This window comes from Triturus cristatus, chromosome 1_1 (assembly GCF_964204655.1).
Source record: "Triturus cristatus chromosome 1_1, aTriCri1.1, whole genome shotgun sequence".
NCBI classification, from domain to species: domain Eukaryota; kingdom Metazoa; phylum Chordata; class Amphibia; order Caudata; family Salamandridae; genus Triturus; species Triturus cristatus.
In genome coordinates, this window is record NC_140579.1 from 58388617 (window position 1) to 58407918 (window position 19302).

At 43.9% G+C, this 19302-nt stretch overlaps 1 protein-coding gene across 1 annotated transcript in view; it reads right to left on the reverse strand.

Moving 5' to 3' along the window:
• The window catches only part of LOC146869388 (E3 ubiquitin-protein ligase TRIM39-like), a 96081-nt gene that overhangs the window by 47535 nt on the left and 29244 nt on the right, over window positions 1–19302 (reverse strand). The window contains exon 2 of the mRNA XM_085599704.1: window positions 15609–15704. Within this exon, the coding sequence (XP_085455830.1) occupies window positions 15609–15704 (96 nt within the window). The remainder of the gene's footprint in view (window positions 1–15608; window positions 15705–19302) is intronic.

Consider the following 19302-nt stretch of genomic DNA (forward strand, 5'->3'; position numbering starts at 1 on the left):
AAGTTACTGTTAAGAGAATTGATTCCTAGGTACGGGTTTCCAGTAACGATTGAGTCTGATAGAGGTGGACACTTCTATAATGAGCTCATGAGTTTAATTTGTGAAGCATTGAGCATACAGCAGAAGCTATATTGTGCTTACAGACCAAAGGCTTCTGGTGTTGTAGAGCAGATGAACGGCACAATCAAAAACCGAATTGGTAAGATGTGTTTAGCAACTGGAATGAAATGGCCTGATGTCTTGCCTCTAGTGCTAATGACTATTAGATCTACTCCAGATAGAACTACTGGTTTGAGTCCACATGAGATCTTGATGGGACGTGCAATGCGACATGCATTTGTGCCTGTCAATAAGTTGATGACAATAACTGAGGACATGATTTTGGATTACTGTAAAGGCCTGGCTGACCCAGTACATTCTGTGTTTCACCAGGTTGGAGGAGACGCTACTACACTTGAGAAGAAGCAAGCCCATGATCTGAGTCCAGGGGACTGGGTGAGGATTAAGGTGCACAGAAGAAGAAATTGTTTGGTTCCAAGGTGGGGAAGGCCAAGACAAGTCATTTTGACTACGACAACTGCAGTTAAGTGTGCCGGTGTGAAAAACTGGGTGCATGCGAGTCATACTCTGAGAGTTCCAAATCCAAAGGAAGGGACTGGTAAGGAGCATTTTGAAGAGTCAGATTCCAGTGATGATTCAGAGACTGAGCCGGTAAGAAGGAATCGGAATACTGGAAAAGGTGAAGGAGAAAGAGAGTTAGGTGATTCTTTCTTTCCAGGAGAGGCTTCAAGAGAAACATTGGAAGTCTCAGGAGAGAGATCGGATTCTGTAAGAGTGCCTGAAGTTCCAACAAGCAGTGGAGTAAACAGAAAAGAAAAGAGCAATTCCACAGTGACTACAACTGAATCAGATGAAGAAGTTGAAATTCCACTTGAGATTACACCTGAAGAAGCAGGGTTAGAAGAAGATAGAGAGGGACAGATTGCGGAAGACCCCCGAGGAGGTGTAGGGAACATTTCTGATAAGTTAGGTGAAGGGACAAGTAGACAGCAAGAAGATTGCGTGTCGGAGACCCGAGGAGGGACAGAATTAGGGAAATCTCAATCAGTGGTGGTAAAGACTGTGGAGCAAAAGAAAACTGTTGAAGAACAAGAGGTAAATGAGACAGAATCAGATGGAAGTGAGAGTGAGAAATCAGAGGGTCGAGTTCTGAGAAAGAGAACTTGGATTGGAGAGAGAAATAATAAAGAAGTGAGACCAAAAAGAGTTGTAAAAGGAGATCTTTGGCCTAACAACAGGATAAAGAGGCTGAGATATAGACTGACACGAGCAAATACATCGAAAGCTGAACAAGTAAACGAAGTGTCGAGTCAGAATTCAGCAAAAGGTGAAAAACGAAAAGAGTTGAAGGAACCGGAGGAGATCAAAAGAATCAGAAAACCTAACCAGAAGTATAGGTCGCCGGAATGGACGTACGTGGCACTGTCTGAAGGTGAAGAGGCAGAAAGTCAGGGAAATCCAGAGGAGACCATACGTGAAGTGGTTGAGGAAGATACAGGTGAAATCCTGAAAGTTATCTTGACTGACATTGGAGAAAAGTCGGATACTGAGGATGTTGTTGGAGATCTAATACAATTTGATGTTGAAGAAGTTGAAGTGAAGAGTGATGAATATCCAAATTGATTGAACTAAAGGAGTCGCTTGGAGGAAAAGTGAAAAGAAAAGAGTCTGAAATTTGGTTGTTTAAAGTAATCCAGAGTTCTAGAAATTCCAGTAGTGGAGTAGTAGAGGCTGAGTCAAAAGACACGGTCAAAGTAGTAAAATGGCTAACACAGAAAATAATCAAAGTAGATGTGCCTTCTTAAAAAGATGGTGTAGAATGTGCTGCTGCTGTACTGGATTATTAATATTATTATGGGTTGTACTAGCTTTGTTAGTTACTTTTAGAGTTACAATAGATACATTTGGAATACTCACTGAGAATGTGACTAATGTAGAGAAGAATTCGCAGAAAGTAGTTCCAACTAGAATTAGTAATACTTACATACATAAAGATAGGTCAATTAATGATTTTTCTAGTAATGTTTTTTCAAAATTGTTGTATGAATACGTGAAGACAATGGAAGTTAGGGATTGCTACGTATGTATGCAATTGCCTGCATCCGTTTCAGAGGGTGTTACTTATCATTTACCAGCTACGTATGGAATTTCATGTAGTGTGTTGAGTAGTGTTTTTTATTTGTTAGGGAAAATAGATTATGAAATGTCTAACAAGGATAACATTTTTGGGCAATTGCCTATGAACCAAAAGCTGAATCCAGCTAAAGAAGCTAACATTTTTGGTGAGATTTTTATTGAGAAAGAAGAATTAACATTAGATTACATTTTTAAGAACAATTTAACTTGCAGTTTGGAAGAAGAAGAGAAGGCTTTCCTAAACATGGTAGAGGAAAGGAGAATGAGCATGCATGAGAAGGCAGGGAAATATAAAGTGAGTGAAACAATATGGGATATTGAGATGGGAAAGGAATTGAGGAATGGGGCTAGTCCAACTTTAGCTTTAGATGCACCACAGAAGGGTAAACTATGTATTACTAGAAGGAAATCCCAATATGATACATATTTTGTTGGGACTAGTGAGTGTCATGATACATACTTCATTGCGACAGGATGGGGTTTCAAAGGTGGAGAAGATCCAGTTTTCCCAGGAGTGTATTATGTTTGTGGGAACAAGGCTTATTACAGATTGCCTGACCATAGGTATGGCACGTGTTATGTGGGCCTGGTTTTTCCAAAGATCTTTCATATAGATAGGATAGAAGATGTAGAACATATTAACTTACTAACACGTTTTAAGAGAGAAACTTGGTCAGAAATAGTTGGTGATATTTTTGGAGCTTTGATTCCAGCAGTGGGAGTTTCTTTGAATGCATATGGGATTCGGAAACGGTCAACAGTGGTGGATCGCTTATCGACAAGTACCGCTGGAGGGTTTCTTTTTGGTGAATACGGAGATGATTGCCGTACGTGCCATGTCTATGCAAAATCGACTTGCCCTTGATATTCTATTGGCCAAGGAGGGTGGAGTCTGTGGAATGCTGAAAGTTCAACATTGTTGCACTTACATTCCTGATGAAAGCAAGGACCTGAAGGTCTATATCAAAAATATTACTGATTTGCATGAAGAATTAGTACCACTGGAAGCTGAAAGTATCTGGACTAAAATAGCTAATAAGATAGTTGCTGTTAAGAGTTTTATTGCTAAAATAGGTAGTACTATTATAGGTAAGATATTGTTTCCTTTGACTTGTGTAATTGTTGCTTTATTGTTACTAAGATTGGGGTGTTTGTGTTGTAAAAACAGGGGAGGCAAAAAGAGATTAATCAAAAGAAATATTGAAAAGAAACAAGAGAGGTCAAAAAGAGACCCACAAGAGATAGAATTAGAGGAATTAAGGGAGAGTGTTTACCTGGAGGCGAAGAGGGATGATGAAAGGGAGTCTGGTGTGTAGTGTTGTAAGAAAAATTAAGAAAAGACATTTCCAATTTCTCCTAAAATGGGACAACATTTTTTTTTTGGGGTTGTTTTATTTGGTGATTATATCACCAAAGGGGGGATTGCTGGAGCAGGGTTTTCTGTTGAAAATGTATCGAGTTTTAAGCTCCGGTTTTGTCTATAAGTCATAACTAAAATTATTAATCTATAATCGATAATTATTGGTTTTGTGGGAAACTTTAACTAACCAATATTATTAACAAGAGAAAACTACACGTGGGAATGCATATATGTTGCTTAATAATATGTGCAGTTATTTAATATAAGTGTGCTATTTGTTTTGTGTTGATGCTTTTAAATAATAACGTGTACTAATGCTTATTTATGTTGCAGATGGCTAGTTAATTACATACACATAAGGGTATTAGTGGGAATTAACACTGTTAAATCATTGCGATGATGTAGTAACGTTGTTTGTGTTTCTTTCAATTAAGATGGTCCGTTTTGGCCTAAAACAAGATGGCTGCCGTTTACAGCCTGCACTCGAGTGAATGTGAATAAGTCAGAAGGCCTTGCTGAATATGGTTGAAAGTCACCTGATCATGGCCTCTGCTGGAGTTTTGAAAGTTTCCATGATGACAGCGGCTCCAGGCAAGCTTCCAACTGTCCTTGGAGGGAAAGAAAGCCACAATGAACTTTGTGATTACAGCGGTGGCTTCGCTATGGTTCCGAGGAAATGTATTCATGAAAGTATCTTTTGCAAAACTCGAGTTTCCTTCTTCCGTCTTTTTTATTTTTGTGATTTTTCTGAGCGGAGGTTTTTTACAAATGTTGCGATGCTACATCCTTTCCTGCTCGCTCTGCTCAGCGGCTCAACGGATATTCAGAACTTATTTGTTGCTATCATTTTGTAAGTTTTATTATAAAAATACTAGTCTAGAGAGGGTCTGTGTCATTGCATTCGGGATTTTTGAGGCCACTTCTTCCCAAACCTGCGTTGGTGAGGATCGATGCTGTGAGGACGGCAACTCGGGAGACTTTACTGAGAGACCGGTCCTGACCCATTTATGACATTTAGCTAGAATAGGTAACTATGAGAATAATGATTTTGCTATTGATTGACTTATATTTGAACTAATTTTAGATAAAATACCAATAATTGAATTACAGTGTCGGTGGTTATTTCTTGTCGTTTATTGTATACTCTAATGTGATTATTGCTGTTTAAATCATGACTCAGGACAATGACAATCTGATCGCATTGACCTTACTGTAGATACAGGGTGTTTCAGGAGTTTCTCTCATGTCCAGTGCTGATAGAGTAATCGTGCGTGTGTTAGTGAAATGGGCCCAAGCGTATGATGAGTGCATGTGCGTGTATCTGTGAAATTACTCTATCCGTGGAAGTAGGGAGAATTTGTATGCCCTGATCTGCAGCATTATCAGGTGAGGTATGTCACACTGTGGATTAGGGAAGGAGCCTGTGGGTTGTCAGGTGAGGTATGTCACACTGAGAAGGAACCAGTGTGTTACCAAGTGAGGTATGTCACAGCACAGCTTCGGAGGCTGCCGTCACCAAGAAGGACTGGACTCAGAAATTCTGTAGAGTCAGTTATGTCTCCACTGCTGGTAGCGGGTTGTGCTCCTGTGCTGTCAACAGTATATGGCTAGAGGGTTGCACTCCTGTGCTGTACCATTAGTATGTAGGTAGAGTGCTGTGCCCCTGTATGTGTCACTAGTTTGCAGATGGAGGGTTGCGCTCCTGTGGTGTGTCACTAGTATACAGGTAAAGGTGTGTCCTCCCGTGCTGTGTATACAAGGAGAGGTCTGAGCTCTTGTGATGTGCCAGCAGTATACAGATGGAGGGTTGCACTTGTATACTGTGTCACTATTACACAGGTAGAGGGTCTATGAAGGGTCACACAGTTCGGGAGTCTGCGGGGAGGGCTCGTACCCCAACTGAGGTTCTAAATAAAGCCAAGTTTGCAAAGGTCAGAAAAAAACAAGTTGTGCAAGATGAGTCTTTGAATATGGATGAACAGAGGGGAGATAGCAGCCCAACCACAAACTTAAGTGTGTTAGAGGGGGTCTCTCGGAATTTAGACTGCGACACTGACCTCGTGAGCGTAAATGGGGCCTCTGCAAGGCATCAGTCAGGGGGTTTACTGTATTGATGGCTAAAAATCGACTGCCGCTTCCTCCTAATTCCACGCCAGTGCAGGAGGCGCCTTCTCTTGATGGGCAGGATCCCATGCAAACTTTGGATATCGCTTCACGTGACGGCCAGGGAGCAACACCCAGTACCCCTCCTGGCATGAAACCAAGGGGCCCATTAGCATGTTGGGCGGTGGCGATCCGCCCGACATTTGTGCCCGCCCGCATGCCAATTCCCCCCGCCATATTACTATGGCGGGGGGAGCCCGGCAGACGGAAAGACCGTCTGCCGGTTTTCCGCCGGTAGGCAATCCGCCCGTTTGCCTATCGGGCGGAAAAGCAGTTAATATGGTGGCAGTGTCTGCTAGACACCGCCATCCATATTATGATGCATGTGGGGTGTTGCCTTTCCGTGGCGGCGGAAAGGCAGGCAGTTCTTGTCATTGGGGGCCCGTAGCGGGCTCCCAGGGATTCTGGGGGGTGGGAGGTGCACACATGGCAGGCATGTGGTGCCTGCCAGGTTGCGCATGGAACTGCACGACATGCCTTTTTGGCATTGCGGCGGGCGGTGCTGAGAGCACCGCCCGCAGCAATGTCAAGAATGCACGATGCGCCTGCCAGTGTGGCGGGCGCATCCTAATGTCACCCACGAGACCCCTGAACCTATGGCAGGCGGTCCCATTCTACGAAAGGATGGCGGGCGGACAAAGTCCGCCCGCCATCCTAATGATGCCCATAGTGAGAAACCAACATACCCCTAATTTGGTTCGAAGAGGGTTGCCAAGGTTTCGCTAATGCCCTGGGAATCGAGGATAGGAACGCAGGATTTGGCTTTGTCTGCTCCATTGGCTCTAGGCACTAGCCAAGTGCCCCAGGTCGTGCAAGCTGAGAACACATAGCAGGAACAGTCAACATCTCAAGCTTCCATCTGACCGCCCAGGCTCTTGAAGGTGCCCAGAATGCAAAGGATGCTTGGGAAGCCTCTCTTAAACACAGATCGGAGAGATTCTTCAGCCGATTTTGCAAGAGATAAACGGGTTGAAACGTGCACGATAAAAGGCCAACAGGGAAGTTCAGACTCAACTCGAATCAATCAACAATAATATTTTGCAATTAAATCAGAGACTCGCGCAAGCAGAGCAGAGCATAGCGGATGTGAAAGAATCTCAAAAAAGTCTTTGAACTGTTGAAGTAAAACATCAAAAGGAGATGCTAGAAGTTCATATGAAGCTGGATGAGCTTGAAAATTGATCCAGACTCCCAAATTTACATTTCACAGACCTCCCAGAGGGGCAAGAGACGGGACAGGATCACATGACATATCTATTTTTTTTTAAAATGGATGCCCAGGGTGTTCTCCCAATATGGAGCACTTTTCAATCACGAGGGCACATCATGTTCCATTTCATCAGCCAACCAATGCCAAGTACCCGTGCACTTTTTTCGTCAACTTTGGATACTTCCGCACAAACGAATCAATCTTATTGGTCAAAAGGGATTTCAGGCTTCAGATGGGTCTCGATTTAACATCTTTTCGCACATGTCCACAGTGGCAGCTCCGCGTCGTCACAAGTCGATGCTGGAACTTTTAAAAAAACAGGAAGTCCAGGCTGTCTTGGTGCAGCAGTTAAAGTTGAAGGTTCTTATTGAGGGGCAAATACAGATTTCAGGCTCAGTCCAGCAAGCGAATGAACTATTGCAGCAGCTGCAGTGTCAACACAAAGGATGACTGATTAATGCATTGTCGCAAAGTCTCAGGAGAGAAGGAGGGAATGGAATGGACCCTCGGTGACTATGCCTTTCCACCCCATCTGCAGGACGCAGGCGGCCCCTTTAATGCGGCCTGGCTCGCCTCGGAGGCGGGGACGCCTCCTCTGACGTCACCCCCAGCGCACCAATCTGCTACGACGAGTCCCCGTAAGGAGGAAGCCAGCGAGGAGAACAAGGCGAAAGCCCTCGGAGGAGAAGGAGCCGGAGAGCGAGCAGAGAAGGAGCAGGAGAGCGAGATATTGGACGGAGGATGTGTCGTGGAGATCGGAAGCGGAGGAGGAGGGGGAAGTCTCAGCGACAAGGGAACCGGAGTGCCAGGAGGCCAACTACACGGCGTCTCGCCCCGCCACGCGCACGGAGGAGCGTGGCTGGGAAAGGTACGGGCCAGATCCTGGGCTTAATAACAACACGGGGAAGGAGCTAGTGGTCTTTTTCATTTTGTATCGGGGAGGTCACGGGGTTGTTCTTTGGGCTGATCTGCACACTCACAGCCTCCCTGTTTCCCAGCTGTAGTTTGTTGGTGACGGACCCCGGTGACTCCTCACTCCCTTTACCCCCCTCAATCCCTATCAGACCCCGAGAACAGAAAGACTAAAATTTGGTCTCTCTTCCTTTTATGCCCGTCGGAGCAACACCGTCAGACCAAGAACCCCAGGGAAGGAGGGACAGACGACTTCCGTATCAGAAGAACAGGAGAGCGAGACATAGATCCACTTCTAAAGTGTATTGGGCTTGAACATTAAAGAACCCACAAACCTCAATACGGAATAGCGTCTCTCATTGTTCTAATCACGGGGCCACACCCCACCATCACAAGCATATATGTGGCTTCTTAGCAAAATCATGTTTAGAAGTTAAGATGCACTCTAGCCAGCATTACCTCACAGCTGCTACCTTTGTAGCAAGAATGCCTAGGATGAATGATTAATGCATATTGTGCCTTAGCAAAATCAGGTTTTGAAGTTAAAGTTAAGCTACATCCTAGATAGCATCCTTTTGCACCAATGACATATGTTAAACGTCGAAATTTAACATATGTCCATACAGTTCTCTTGATCACGATTTGATTCATCGAGGGCTCTTGCATTACATGTGTAAAATCATATAGGACAATACTCTAAAGAAATAATTGTTCATGTCACCAATGTATCTGTTATGTATACAGTGTACTGTCTATCGCACTAATCACTATATGTCACGCTTTCACCACAGGCACTTATCGTCTTGCTGCAATTGAATTTGTATTTGTGACCGCCAGGGGAATTCAATACCCTTTTCGATATATGATTGATTCTATTTTGTTTGTCGGTGTGTTTGATTGTTTCTTTATATGTGCTATAAATACTTTTTGGTTCATTAAAACAAATATATCAATCTAAGCAATAGTTTAAACCCGACAGAACCGTTTGTTCTATTTAAAGGAAAAAACAATGAGCAGAAATATGATGGGTAAGAAAGAGTGTGGGCAGCAGGAGAGAATCGATCGGGCTGCGATTTGGGTGGGAAATTGCTTGCAAGTATTTACAGGGCTTGGTAGTGGTATCTCTTCAATGTGGGTGCATGGTGGTGGCAGCCCTCTTAGTGGGGGTGATTTGTAACTTGGGGATAGGATGAGTAATACCTACTGAGATGCAGAAGGTCAGGATCTTTTCTTGTAATGCCAACGGTATTATAAATAGGCATTAATACAGGAGCTTAATGAGGTGGCTCACATCTTTTTCACCCAAAGTTTTTTTTTTTTACAGGAGACCCACCTCAAATGTAATACCCCAAAGATCTTTATTCCACATAAATATTCTATGGCCTTCTTTGCATCAGCCCAAGCTGCGGTGAGGGGGGTAGCAATTTATCTAGGTTGAGGAATTGGGATGTCCGGGCGGTGCTTTAAGATTCTTAAGGCGGATGGTTGTGGCTGAAAGTTGCGGTAAAAGGGCTGTGTTTCAACTTAGTCAATTACTATGGCCCTGTTGGTGATGATTTTGACTCACTAGTCCAGATCCATAATATAGCAATGGGGGCAGTCGGTGTGCTGATCTGGGGGGGAGGAGGGGAGACTTTAATTACATTTGGATACATCCAATAAGCAGCTGAAACCAAAAACTAAAAAAATGATTGATGTATTAAAATCAAGTCTACAGCTTGTTGATCCATGTGTGAGGATCACCCAGGCTTCGCACAATATACGTGCTTTTCCTATCGATTTAAAACTGTTTCCGGACTAGATTCGGGACTCGGTGGCCTCTACTGCAGTGGAACTACGATCAGCCAGAAGAGATAGGCCGAGGAGGCAGCTCAACAGATCCCTCCTGGCTGATGCAGAGTGAGGAACTGAGATGAGAGGATTCATCTCTGAGTTTTTTCTTATCAGTAGAAATACTGCTTCTCTGTTTGCAGTATGGGAATCCTTTAAGGCCACAATGAGAGGAGGGTTATCGCCTTCAAAGCAAATCTAGCAAGGGAACGTGCACAGCAAATAGCGGGGCTCCAGGCTGCAGTAGGGCAAGCTACAAGAGCAAGTGAGGGGGCCAATGAAATAGCGCCCGGTGCTGCACACCTAGGTTTGGCAAAACAAAATCTCGATGATTTCTTTACGTTAGAGGAGATAAGCAATTTTAACGCTTTCCAGCACAAGCTATACGAAGAAAATCAGCACATAGGCAATTCCATAGCCTGGTCCACACAGAACAAAATTGAAAAGGCTACGATTAAAATCGTGGAGAATCCCATTACCAGTGGAGCAACAACAGAAGAAGTTTTAACGTCCAGTATAGAACAATACTATGCTTCTATCCAGCTCCCCAATGGTCAAACTCAGGCAATGCTGGACTCAATTACGCCTATAGAAATCTTAGAAGCACTCCAAAGAAAGCCCAATGCGAAAGCATGCGAAAATGATGGATTAACCTCAGAATTCTATCAATAAGTTTCCTGAGAATTTGTGCCCTTTTTAGTAGAGCTTTTTAATTTTATTAAAGAGGGTGGGGAAGACCCACTTCTTTCAAAGAATCAACTTTGTGAGCTTCCCTAAGACTGACAAAAATCCGAAAAATATAAATTTGTACAGAACCATCAGCCTTCTAAATACAGATTATAAAATGATGATGACAGTCTGGGCCACCCGAATGATGCCATGCCAGTCATTAATCCATAAAGATCAGTGCAGATTTGTTGGGGGTCATCTCATGTCAGCGAACACCCTGTTTTTAACACAGGCAACAGATTATTCTACAACTAACCACATAAATGTGTTAATAATGATGATCGATGCTGGAAATTTGAGATTTTATCTTGTAAACTGGGATCCTTTATTTTATAGCCTGAAAACATTTGGATTTCCCTCACAATTCACCACAATGTTGGTGAATCTATATCATGGTGCAGATGTCAAAGTCATGAAAAATTATCAAATGGTTGGCACCGTTTCAATTAATAGAGGCACACGTCAAGGGTGTCCATTTTCTCTAAATTGTATTTAATTTTTATCGAACCTTTGGTGGAAAAATGAAGTAAAAGTGATATCAGGGCACCAATCGAGGGGATAGCTAGGCTCAAGCTTTATGCAGATGGCATTAATCTTTACGTGCAACCAGATGAGTTAAATATACACAGGGCAATGCAGAGGACGGAGGATTTACAGGAATAGGGAGTTATAAGATCAATCGAAGCAAAACAGAGGGCCTACTTTTTAATGTAGCTGCTCCAGATCTCCCAGCCCAACTACAGCCCCAACAAGGTTGAAAAATCCTATAAGGTGTCTTGGCATATATGTTCCGAATAATTTTGCTCATTTGTATCGCTTGAATTGCGAGGCAACGCTTAGCAAAATCAAAAGGCTTTTGGAAAGATGGTGTCTGCTTCCCTTAACCTTAATTGGACGAGCTGCCATGATTTAAATGTCGGTCCTGCCATTATGAATATTTCTTTTTTTCTAACATACTAATTAAAATCCCGAATATGTTTTTTCAGGAGCTAGAAGCATTGATAAGGGATTTTATCTGGAAAAAAAGTATCTAGAGTGAAACTGCGTGTTTTACAATTAGAAAAAATACAGGGTGGATTAGCACTCCCTCACATGCAGAGTTATCCAAGCAGCCTTAATTAACACGTTGGCAAGGGTTTGGATGGGAGCAGGAAGATTTGATGATTGTTTTTTAACCAGAATGGTGCAGGAATCTGAAATAAGACTACCAGCTTTTATTAAAACAGCGAAACTACCCAAAAAGACTAGATACAAGTTTCTTCAGGGATTCAGAGGACCATTGTGCGCTCTTAGTAAATTTTATCAGGCCATTTTTGATACTTTATTTTTGCACCTCGATCAGAGAAAGTTTTTAGGGTTATCGCTATCGGACAGGGAGATGAAGTTTTGGAATTCAATAGGTTTTAAAGAATGTGGAGATTTTCCTTTATGGGGTAAATGTATCTCTTGGGAGGAGCTTCTTTCCAGATGCGGGGGACAGTGTAAACGGTTCTTTTCAAGTTTTGGACAGATAGTCCACTTCTTGGTAGCAAATATTTTGGGGGACAGCTAAGGTATGCACCCTAAAAGCCATGCACTTTTCAAAAGCAAATTGGTGGGAATAGGAAACTGGTATAGAATGCTTAGGAACCAGACCCTGAAAAAATAAGTTGCTGGATTCCTGTCCAGGGTTCTCAAACGAACACAATGCAATTCATCAGAAAGGGGTTGGTTTGCTCTCTCAGAGATGGGGCATACAGCCTTACGAGCTGCAAATTTTAAAAGAAAGTCGTTCTTATCTCGTTGGATGGCATATTATACTCCAGTAACCCTTCATAAAATATACCCATTAGTCCCCGATAACTGTTTCCGCTGTCATGAGCAAGGGACAGGAGATTGGATCCACACATTTTTTACGTGCTCAAAATTAGAAGATTTTTTGCCGTAATTATTTGAGGTATGTCAGGCTTTACACTCTAAAATATTCCCAGAAGCAAGCTCAGTATTATACGAGGTCTTCAAGGAGAGCCAGATGCTTAATAAGGGAGGCAAGTTTTTTCTCTGCATTGCATGGGCAATTGCACGATTCTTTATTCTGCAGTTCAGGGCTTGAAGCCAAAGATGACACGCACTATGAAATTTGAAGAATTAAAAAAAAGGCAGAGGGTTGCGCCTCTGTAATGTGTCACAAGTATACAGGTGGAAGATTGCACTCCTGTGGTGTGTCACTAGTATACAGGTGGAAGGTTGTGTTGCTTTGCTCTGCCACTAGTAATAGAGTTAGAGGGTTGTGCTCCTCTTATGTGTCACTACCATTCAGGTAGAGGGTTGTGCTCCTGTGATGTGTCACTACCATTCAGGTAGAGGGTTGTGCTCATGGGATGTGTCACTAGTATACAGGTAGAGGGTCGTGCTCTTTTATGGGTCACTAGTATTCAGGTAGAGGGCTGTGCTCCTGTGATGTCTCACTAGTATATCTTGTGCTGTGCCACCAGTATACAGGTGGAGGGTTTTGCTCCTCACATGTCTCACTAGTATACAGGTAGAGGGTTGTGCTCTTGTACTGTGTCACAAGTATACGGGTGGAGGGTTGTGCTTCTGTGGTATGTCACTAGTATACAGGCAGAGGGTTGTGCTCCTGTGGTGTGTTACTAGTATATAGGCAGACAGTTGTGCTCAGGTGCTGTGTCATGCTCATGTGATGTGTCAATACTATACAGGTAGAGGGTTGTGCTCCTGTGCTGTGCCACTAATATACAGGTAAAGGGTTGTGCTGTGTCACTAGTATACAGGCAGAGGGTTGTGCTCCTGTGGTGTGTCATTAGTATACAGGCAGAGGGTTGTACTTCTGTGGTGTGTCATTACTATACAGGCAGAGGGTTGTGCTTCTGTGGTGCGTCACTAGTATATAGGTAGACAGTTGTGCTCAGGTGCTGTGTCACGCTCATGTGATGTGTCAATACCACACAGGTATAGGGTAGTGTTCCTATGGTGTGCCATTAGTATACAGGCAGAGGATTGTACTCCTGTATATGTCACTAGTGTACAGGTGGACGGTTGAGCTCCTATATATGTCACTAATATGCAGGTAGAGGATCGTGCTTCTGTGCTGTGTCAGTATTATAGAGGTAGGAGGTTGTTTTCCTGTGCTGTCATTAGTATACAGTTAGAGGGTTGTGCTCCTGTGATGTCTCACTAGTATACAGGTGGAGGGTTGTGCTCCTCTTTTGTATCGCTACTATAAGGGTACTCCCGTATGCGTCACTAGTATAGAGGTGGAGGGTTGTGTTCTTGTGCCGTGTCACTAGTATACAGGTAGAGGGTTGTGCTCCTGTGATGTCTCACTAGTATATCTTGTGCTGTGCCACTAATATACAGGTGGAGGTTTGTGCTGCTGTGCTGTGTCACTAGTATGCAGGTGGAGGTTTGTGCTCCTGTGCTGTGTCACTAGGATACAGGTGGGAGGTTGTGCTCCTGTATGTATCACTAGTATACAGGTAAAGGATTGTGCGTCTGTGCTCTGTCCCTAGTATACTGGTAGAGGGTTGTGTTCCTGTGCTGTGTCACTAGACTGGCAGACAGTTGTGCTCATGTAATGTGTCACAAATATCGAGGAGAAGGGTTGTCCTCCTGTGCTTTGCCACTAGTATTCAGGTTGTGGGTTCAGCTTCTGTGATGTGTCAATAGTAAACAGGTAGAGGGTTGTGCTTCTGTATATGTCACGAGTATACAGGTAGAGGACTGTGCTTTTGTGCTGTGTCACTAGTATAGAGGTAGAAGGGTTTCTTCCAGTGATGTTACTAGTTTACAGTCAAAGGGTTGTACTCCTGCAATTTGTCACGAGTATATGGCAGACCTGCTGAACTGATTATGGCCAGCGGTCCTTGTCCCAAATGAGGCTTCCCTACAGATCCGCGTAGCTGAATCCGCTGATACATAAAATGGGTACTCCGAGAAGCCACCACAGAGCAGGTATAGCAGGGCAGAGAAATCTGCAGTCTAAGCAATATAGTTTTTGCCCGTGTTAACTCTTGGAGGCAAAAGCCATTGAACTGATCTACGCCACAGTCAATGGGGTGACCCAGAGCAAACTGAGTCTGTGCTTGAATAAACCCTAAGCCCATATGACATCAATCAATCAAACAGGATTTATAGAACGCGGCTAATCAACTACAAGGGTATCCGGGCGCTGAGAACATACAGGAGACCACAGACATTAAAAATTCTACAGAGGGAGAAGGGCACCAGAGAGGGTTCGGGGCTTTTTTGTGGATTCTACATTGCAACCCTGTAACTGTATCTTTATTGAACTGTGTGGTGTTTCCCTTTATTTGGGCTTAAAGGACAATATTTCTGAAGAACAGGGCTAGACATAACATGATTGCGTCTGTTGGTTGACTGTTGAGTTCTGAATGCTTGCCCCGCCCTCTACCTCCATGAGAAGCCTTTGACTGCTCGACCTCGCTATCCTGGGAGTCAAGTCCAGAGAGGGATGTCCTTGGCTCAGTTTCGAACTATAGTAGGACAAACCCATAGAACAAGAGGCAAATGACCTCAGTAGTACACATTCACAGATGAATATCTCCAGACTGTGTATACACAAACCCAGCAGATTCACACTCTCACATAGGCACACCCATACATACACATATTCACACAGAGATGCATATGTAATCTCACTGATGTATTATACACATGTACAGATATGAGCACATGCATCTGGATACTCTGACTCAAAATACATACATGCATACGAAGACACACAGAAACACTCGTTCATGCCCCCAAAAACACACAAACACAGAGATGAGTAGACATGCATGCACTCCCATGAATAACTCCAGGACCATCCATACATGAATTAAACACGTACACCTAAGCATGAATATGCACTCACACACATACGCGTGCACACGCAAACACACACGCTGGTATATACTCACAGCCAGCTAATGTGATATCTGTGCACACACACACTAAACACACACCAGTATGTAAGTACTACCTTAAGGTCAGAAGAGTAATTCTTGTTTTTATTTATTTTAGGACAAGCCCATGGCTGATTTTAGCCCCAATATCCAAGCACAGTGACTGCGGTCAGTATATTTATTTGGAGGAGACCATGACCCAGTCTGTAGGGCGACTCATCAGCCTCTCTGTGTCACTACAAACACATGGGCACAGACACATACAGACAACAGAGACACAGCACTCACTGCAGCCTCTCACCCTCATGGTTTTATATTGTTCCTCTTGCTTGATTTTAGACTCCAGAATATATTCCTCCTCTTTCTTCAGAAGACGCCGCCACTCTTGAAGTTTCACCTGCAGAGATGAGAGCGCAAGATATAAGTATATATTTGTAGAGTTTGGTCTTACTCACAAAAAAGAGTCACTACAGTATCTGCCACACGTGCCCAGACTGTATATACCACTCATACACTAATATTGTAAGTACCAGCCACACATATGCAGATTGTAAGTACTAGTCGCACATATCAGGGTTGTGAGCACCAGCGCCAGTGTCACAGACAAGGACACAGACAACGGCGTCACTTCTTTGGACCTGTTCTTGCCTAGAAAGACACTGTGCTCACTTTAAGCCTAACTGCATGGAAAGACTTAGACTTGGCACTACCTTAAAAAACACACTTCGTCCTAGAGACATTATGACATATTTTAGAACAACTCACAACCGTGTGAAAATATCTAATCTAACACATTTTAATAAGTGCAATAACCATGTGTGCAGCCCAAATACCAAGAATAAACAGGAAGCATATTTGGCTAAAAGAATGGAAAAAGGTACATTATATGTGCATTTCTTGATTGATGTTCATTAATGCATACTGTGCAGTGACACAACCTAGTTTCAACCTTCAGCCTGGTTCACACCCTCCTTCACGCACACCCTGGGCCTCCTCAGCCCTACAATTAAATGCTTCCATACATAGATCACACACTCAAACCAGGACCAGGGAGGCTTTTAGTCCTACACAGGACATTCGGACCCTCACTGTTACTAATTCTACAAGACCCAACTCTTTCAAGCTCCTCTCCTGCTATTGACCTCTATTAATCTCCAAAACAGCATCCTCAGTATACACTAACGGCCTCCATTCAACGCAGCCACCGCACATTCTTCGAAGACTTCCACCTCCAACACAAGATACATGAAGGAAGCCTTCTACACACTTCAAAAGACACTGGAAATGAAACAACTCATCAATAGCCCAACACAGTCAACACACAAGGCCTCAGTCTATCAGCATCTCCTAATATCTGTGGCTAGACACCTATAGCCTCGACTGGACCGACCACCTTGCCATCCTCAAATGGACAGACCACCTTTCCATCCTCAACTGGACAGACCACCTTGCCATCCCCTTCACCAATGCATATACTACACGAGAGTATCAAGGACAATCGACAACAAGAATAATTACCTTCCACTCCATCAGACTTCCTTCCGTAATACATTGAATGACCTGCCAGACACTTCAGACCACCACGGATGTCGGAGCGTAACGAAAACAAACGTGCCATACGAAAGCAGAAGTAAATCACCCTACTAAAAACACTAACTCTAACTGCAGATCCGTCATCATAGCAGCTAAATTCTGTTACTACAAAACCACCATCAGTGAGGCAACCATCGGAAGCAAAGCACTCTTCAAGGCTGTCAAACATTGAACCAATTCTCTCTCAGAACCCACAGTCTCTGCATCAGTCGACAAATGCAATGCCATCAAACAAATCAGATCAACATTATCACCACCTCCACACTCACTCCGCTTCCAACCATCCCCCATTGCCACCCAATGGATCTTCTTCAATCCAGTCTCACGCATGGATCTCCTCTATATCCTAAAATCCAGTCTAAGAAATCTCCGATGAAGACGAGACCCTTCCTTCATCCATCATCAAATTGTTTCAAGGAGAGGCCCTTAAGCCCTTCTACCACATTGTCAACATCTCCCTCAGACACAGGACACTTTCAAGCACTGTTAAGAGAAGTCAGATCTTTCCACTGTAAAATAAACCATCCCTGGGCCTAGCCGACTTCAGAAACTTCTGGCCCAATAAGCACCTTCCATTTATAGGGAAGATCAACAAGAAAGCAGTTGCCATACTCTACAGGAGCACTTCTGCAAGGCTACTACTCTACAGGATGACCATGCAGCAGCACTTAGACACCACACTCCAAGCAGACGACAACACCCTCCTCCTCAACAACAAGAAAAACTCCTGACATAATGGTCCTGTTCCTGGACCTCTCTGCAGCCTTCAACACAGACGACCATCCAGCTTTGATCACCACCCTGAAACAAGCATTGGAAATGCAATAGGTCTCGCATTTGTTGGATTTGGAGCTATTGGCATTGTAAATGGCAATGTTTTGTACTTTGCAATAGGTCTTGTATTTGTTGGAGCTATTGACATTCAAAATGGCAATGTTTTTTATTTATCCTTGGGGTTTTATATAGTGTGAACTTAACACTAAGGTATCAGAGCGCATTACATGAGCACCAGTTGCGTTACACAAGGAGAACATCAGATTTCCATCAAACAATCAATTTACGTGCTTAGGATTAGTTCTCTCTCTCTCCATCCTGACTGCCAACATGACCTTTTCACCTAACACCAACGAAATGATGCTGGAAGTGAACTATGAAAAATAAACCTTTTCTGAACCCCACAGGTGACATCCTCACATGTCCAAAGAGCACCTCTGCTGACCTGACAGTGCACACAGTTGGCTTTTCCCCCAATTATTGCATTCCCGGGGGCATGCACTCATTCACTGTTTTGTTGCTCCTCAGCTAAGTTTGCGCTCTACAACTACCAGCACATAAACACATACATCCAAGGAGGCGAAAAGAACAGTTCTATTTGTCCCGTTTTGCATCACAAGCAGTCACTAGCAGGAAGCATTGTAAAATGTTCCTTCGTTTGATGATGTCTTTTTAGACCCATTAAGAGATCATTCAACGGATGGCTATTGTAATATGGAATCATGCCCCTTAGTTGTGACACTGTATTATTTATATGCCAGTATACTCATATGCCTGTGTGAAGCCTCTTACAGGGTCTGTAACAGAAAACAGGCAGCACCCTCTTACAGGGTCTGTGGCAAGCGATGGGCAGAATGAGAGAGCAGACACCAGCCCTTTACAGGGTCTGAAGCAAGAATCAGACGCCAGACTCTTATGGGGTCTGTAACAGAAAACAGGCAGCACACTCATACAGGGTATGTGACAAGCTACTTGCCAGAATGAGAGCAGACATCAGTCCTTTACAGGGTCTGAAGCAAGAATCAGACGCCAGCCTCTTTCGGGGTCTGCAACAGAAAACAGACAGCACACTCATACAGGGTCTGTGACAAGCTACTTGCCAGAATGAGAGAGCAGACACCAGCCCTTTACAGGGTCTGAAGCAAGAATCAGACGCCAGACTCTTATGGGGTCTGCAACAGAAAACAGGCAGCACACTCATACAGAGACTGTGGCAAGCGATGGACAGAAGGAGAGAGCAGACACCAGCCCTTTACAGGGTCTGAAGCACAAATCAGACGCCAGCCTCTTACAGGGTCTGTAACAGAAAACAGGCAGCACACTCATACAGGGTCTGTGGCAAGCGATGGGCAGAATGAGAGAGCAGACACCAGCCCTTTACAGGGTCTGAAGCACGAATCAGATGCCAGCCTCTTACAGGGTCTGTAACAGAAAACAGGCAGCACACTCATACAGAGACTGTGGCAAGCGATGGACAGAATGAGAGAGCAGACACCAGCCCTTTACAGGGTCTGAAGCAAGAATCAGACGCCAGACTCTCATGGGGTCTGTAACAGAAAACAGGCAGCACACTCATACAGAGACTGTGGCAAGCGATGGGCAGAATGAGAGAGCAGACACCAGCCCTT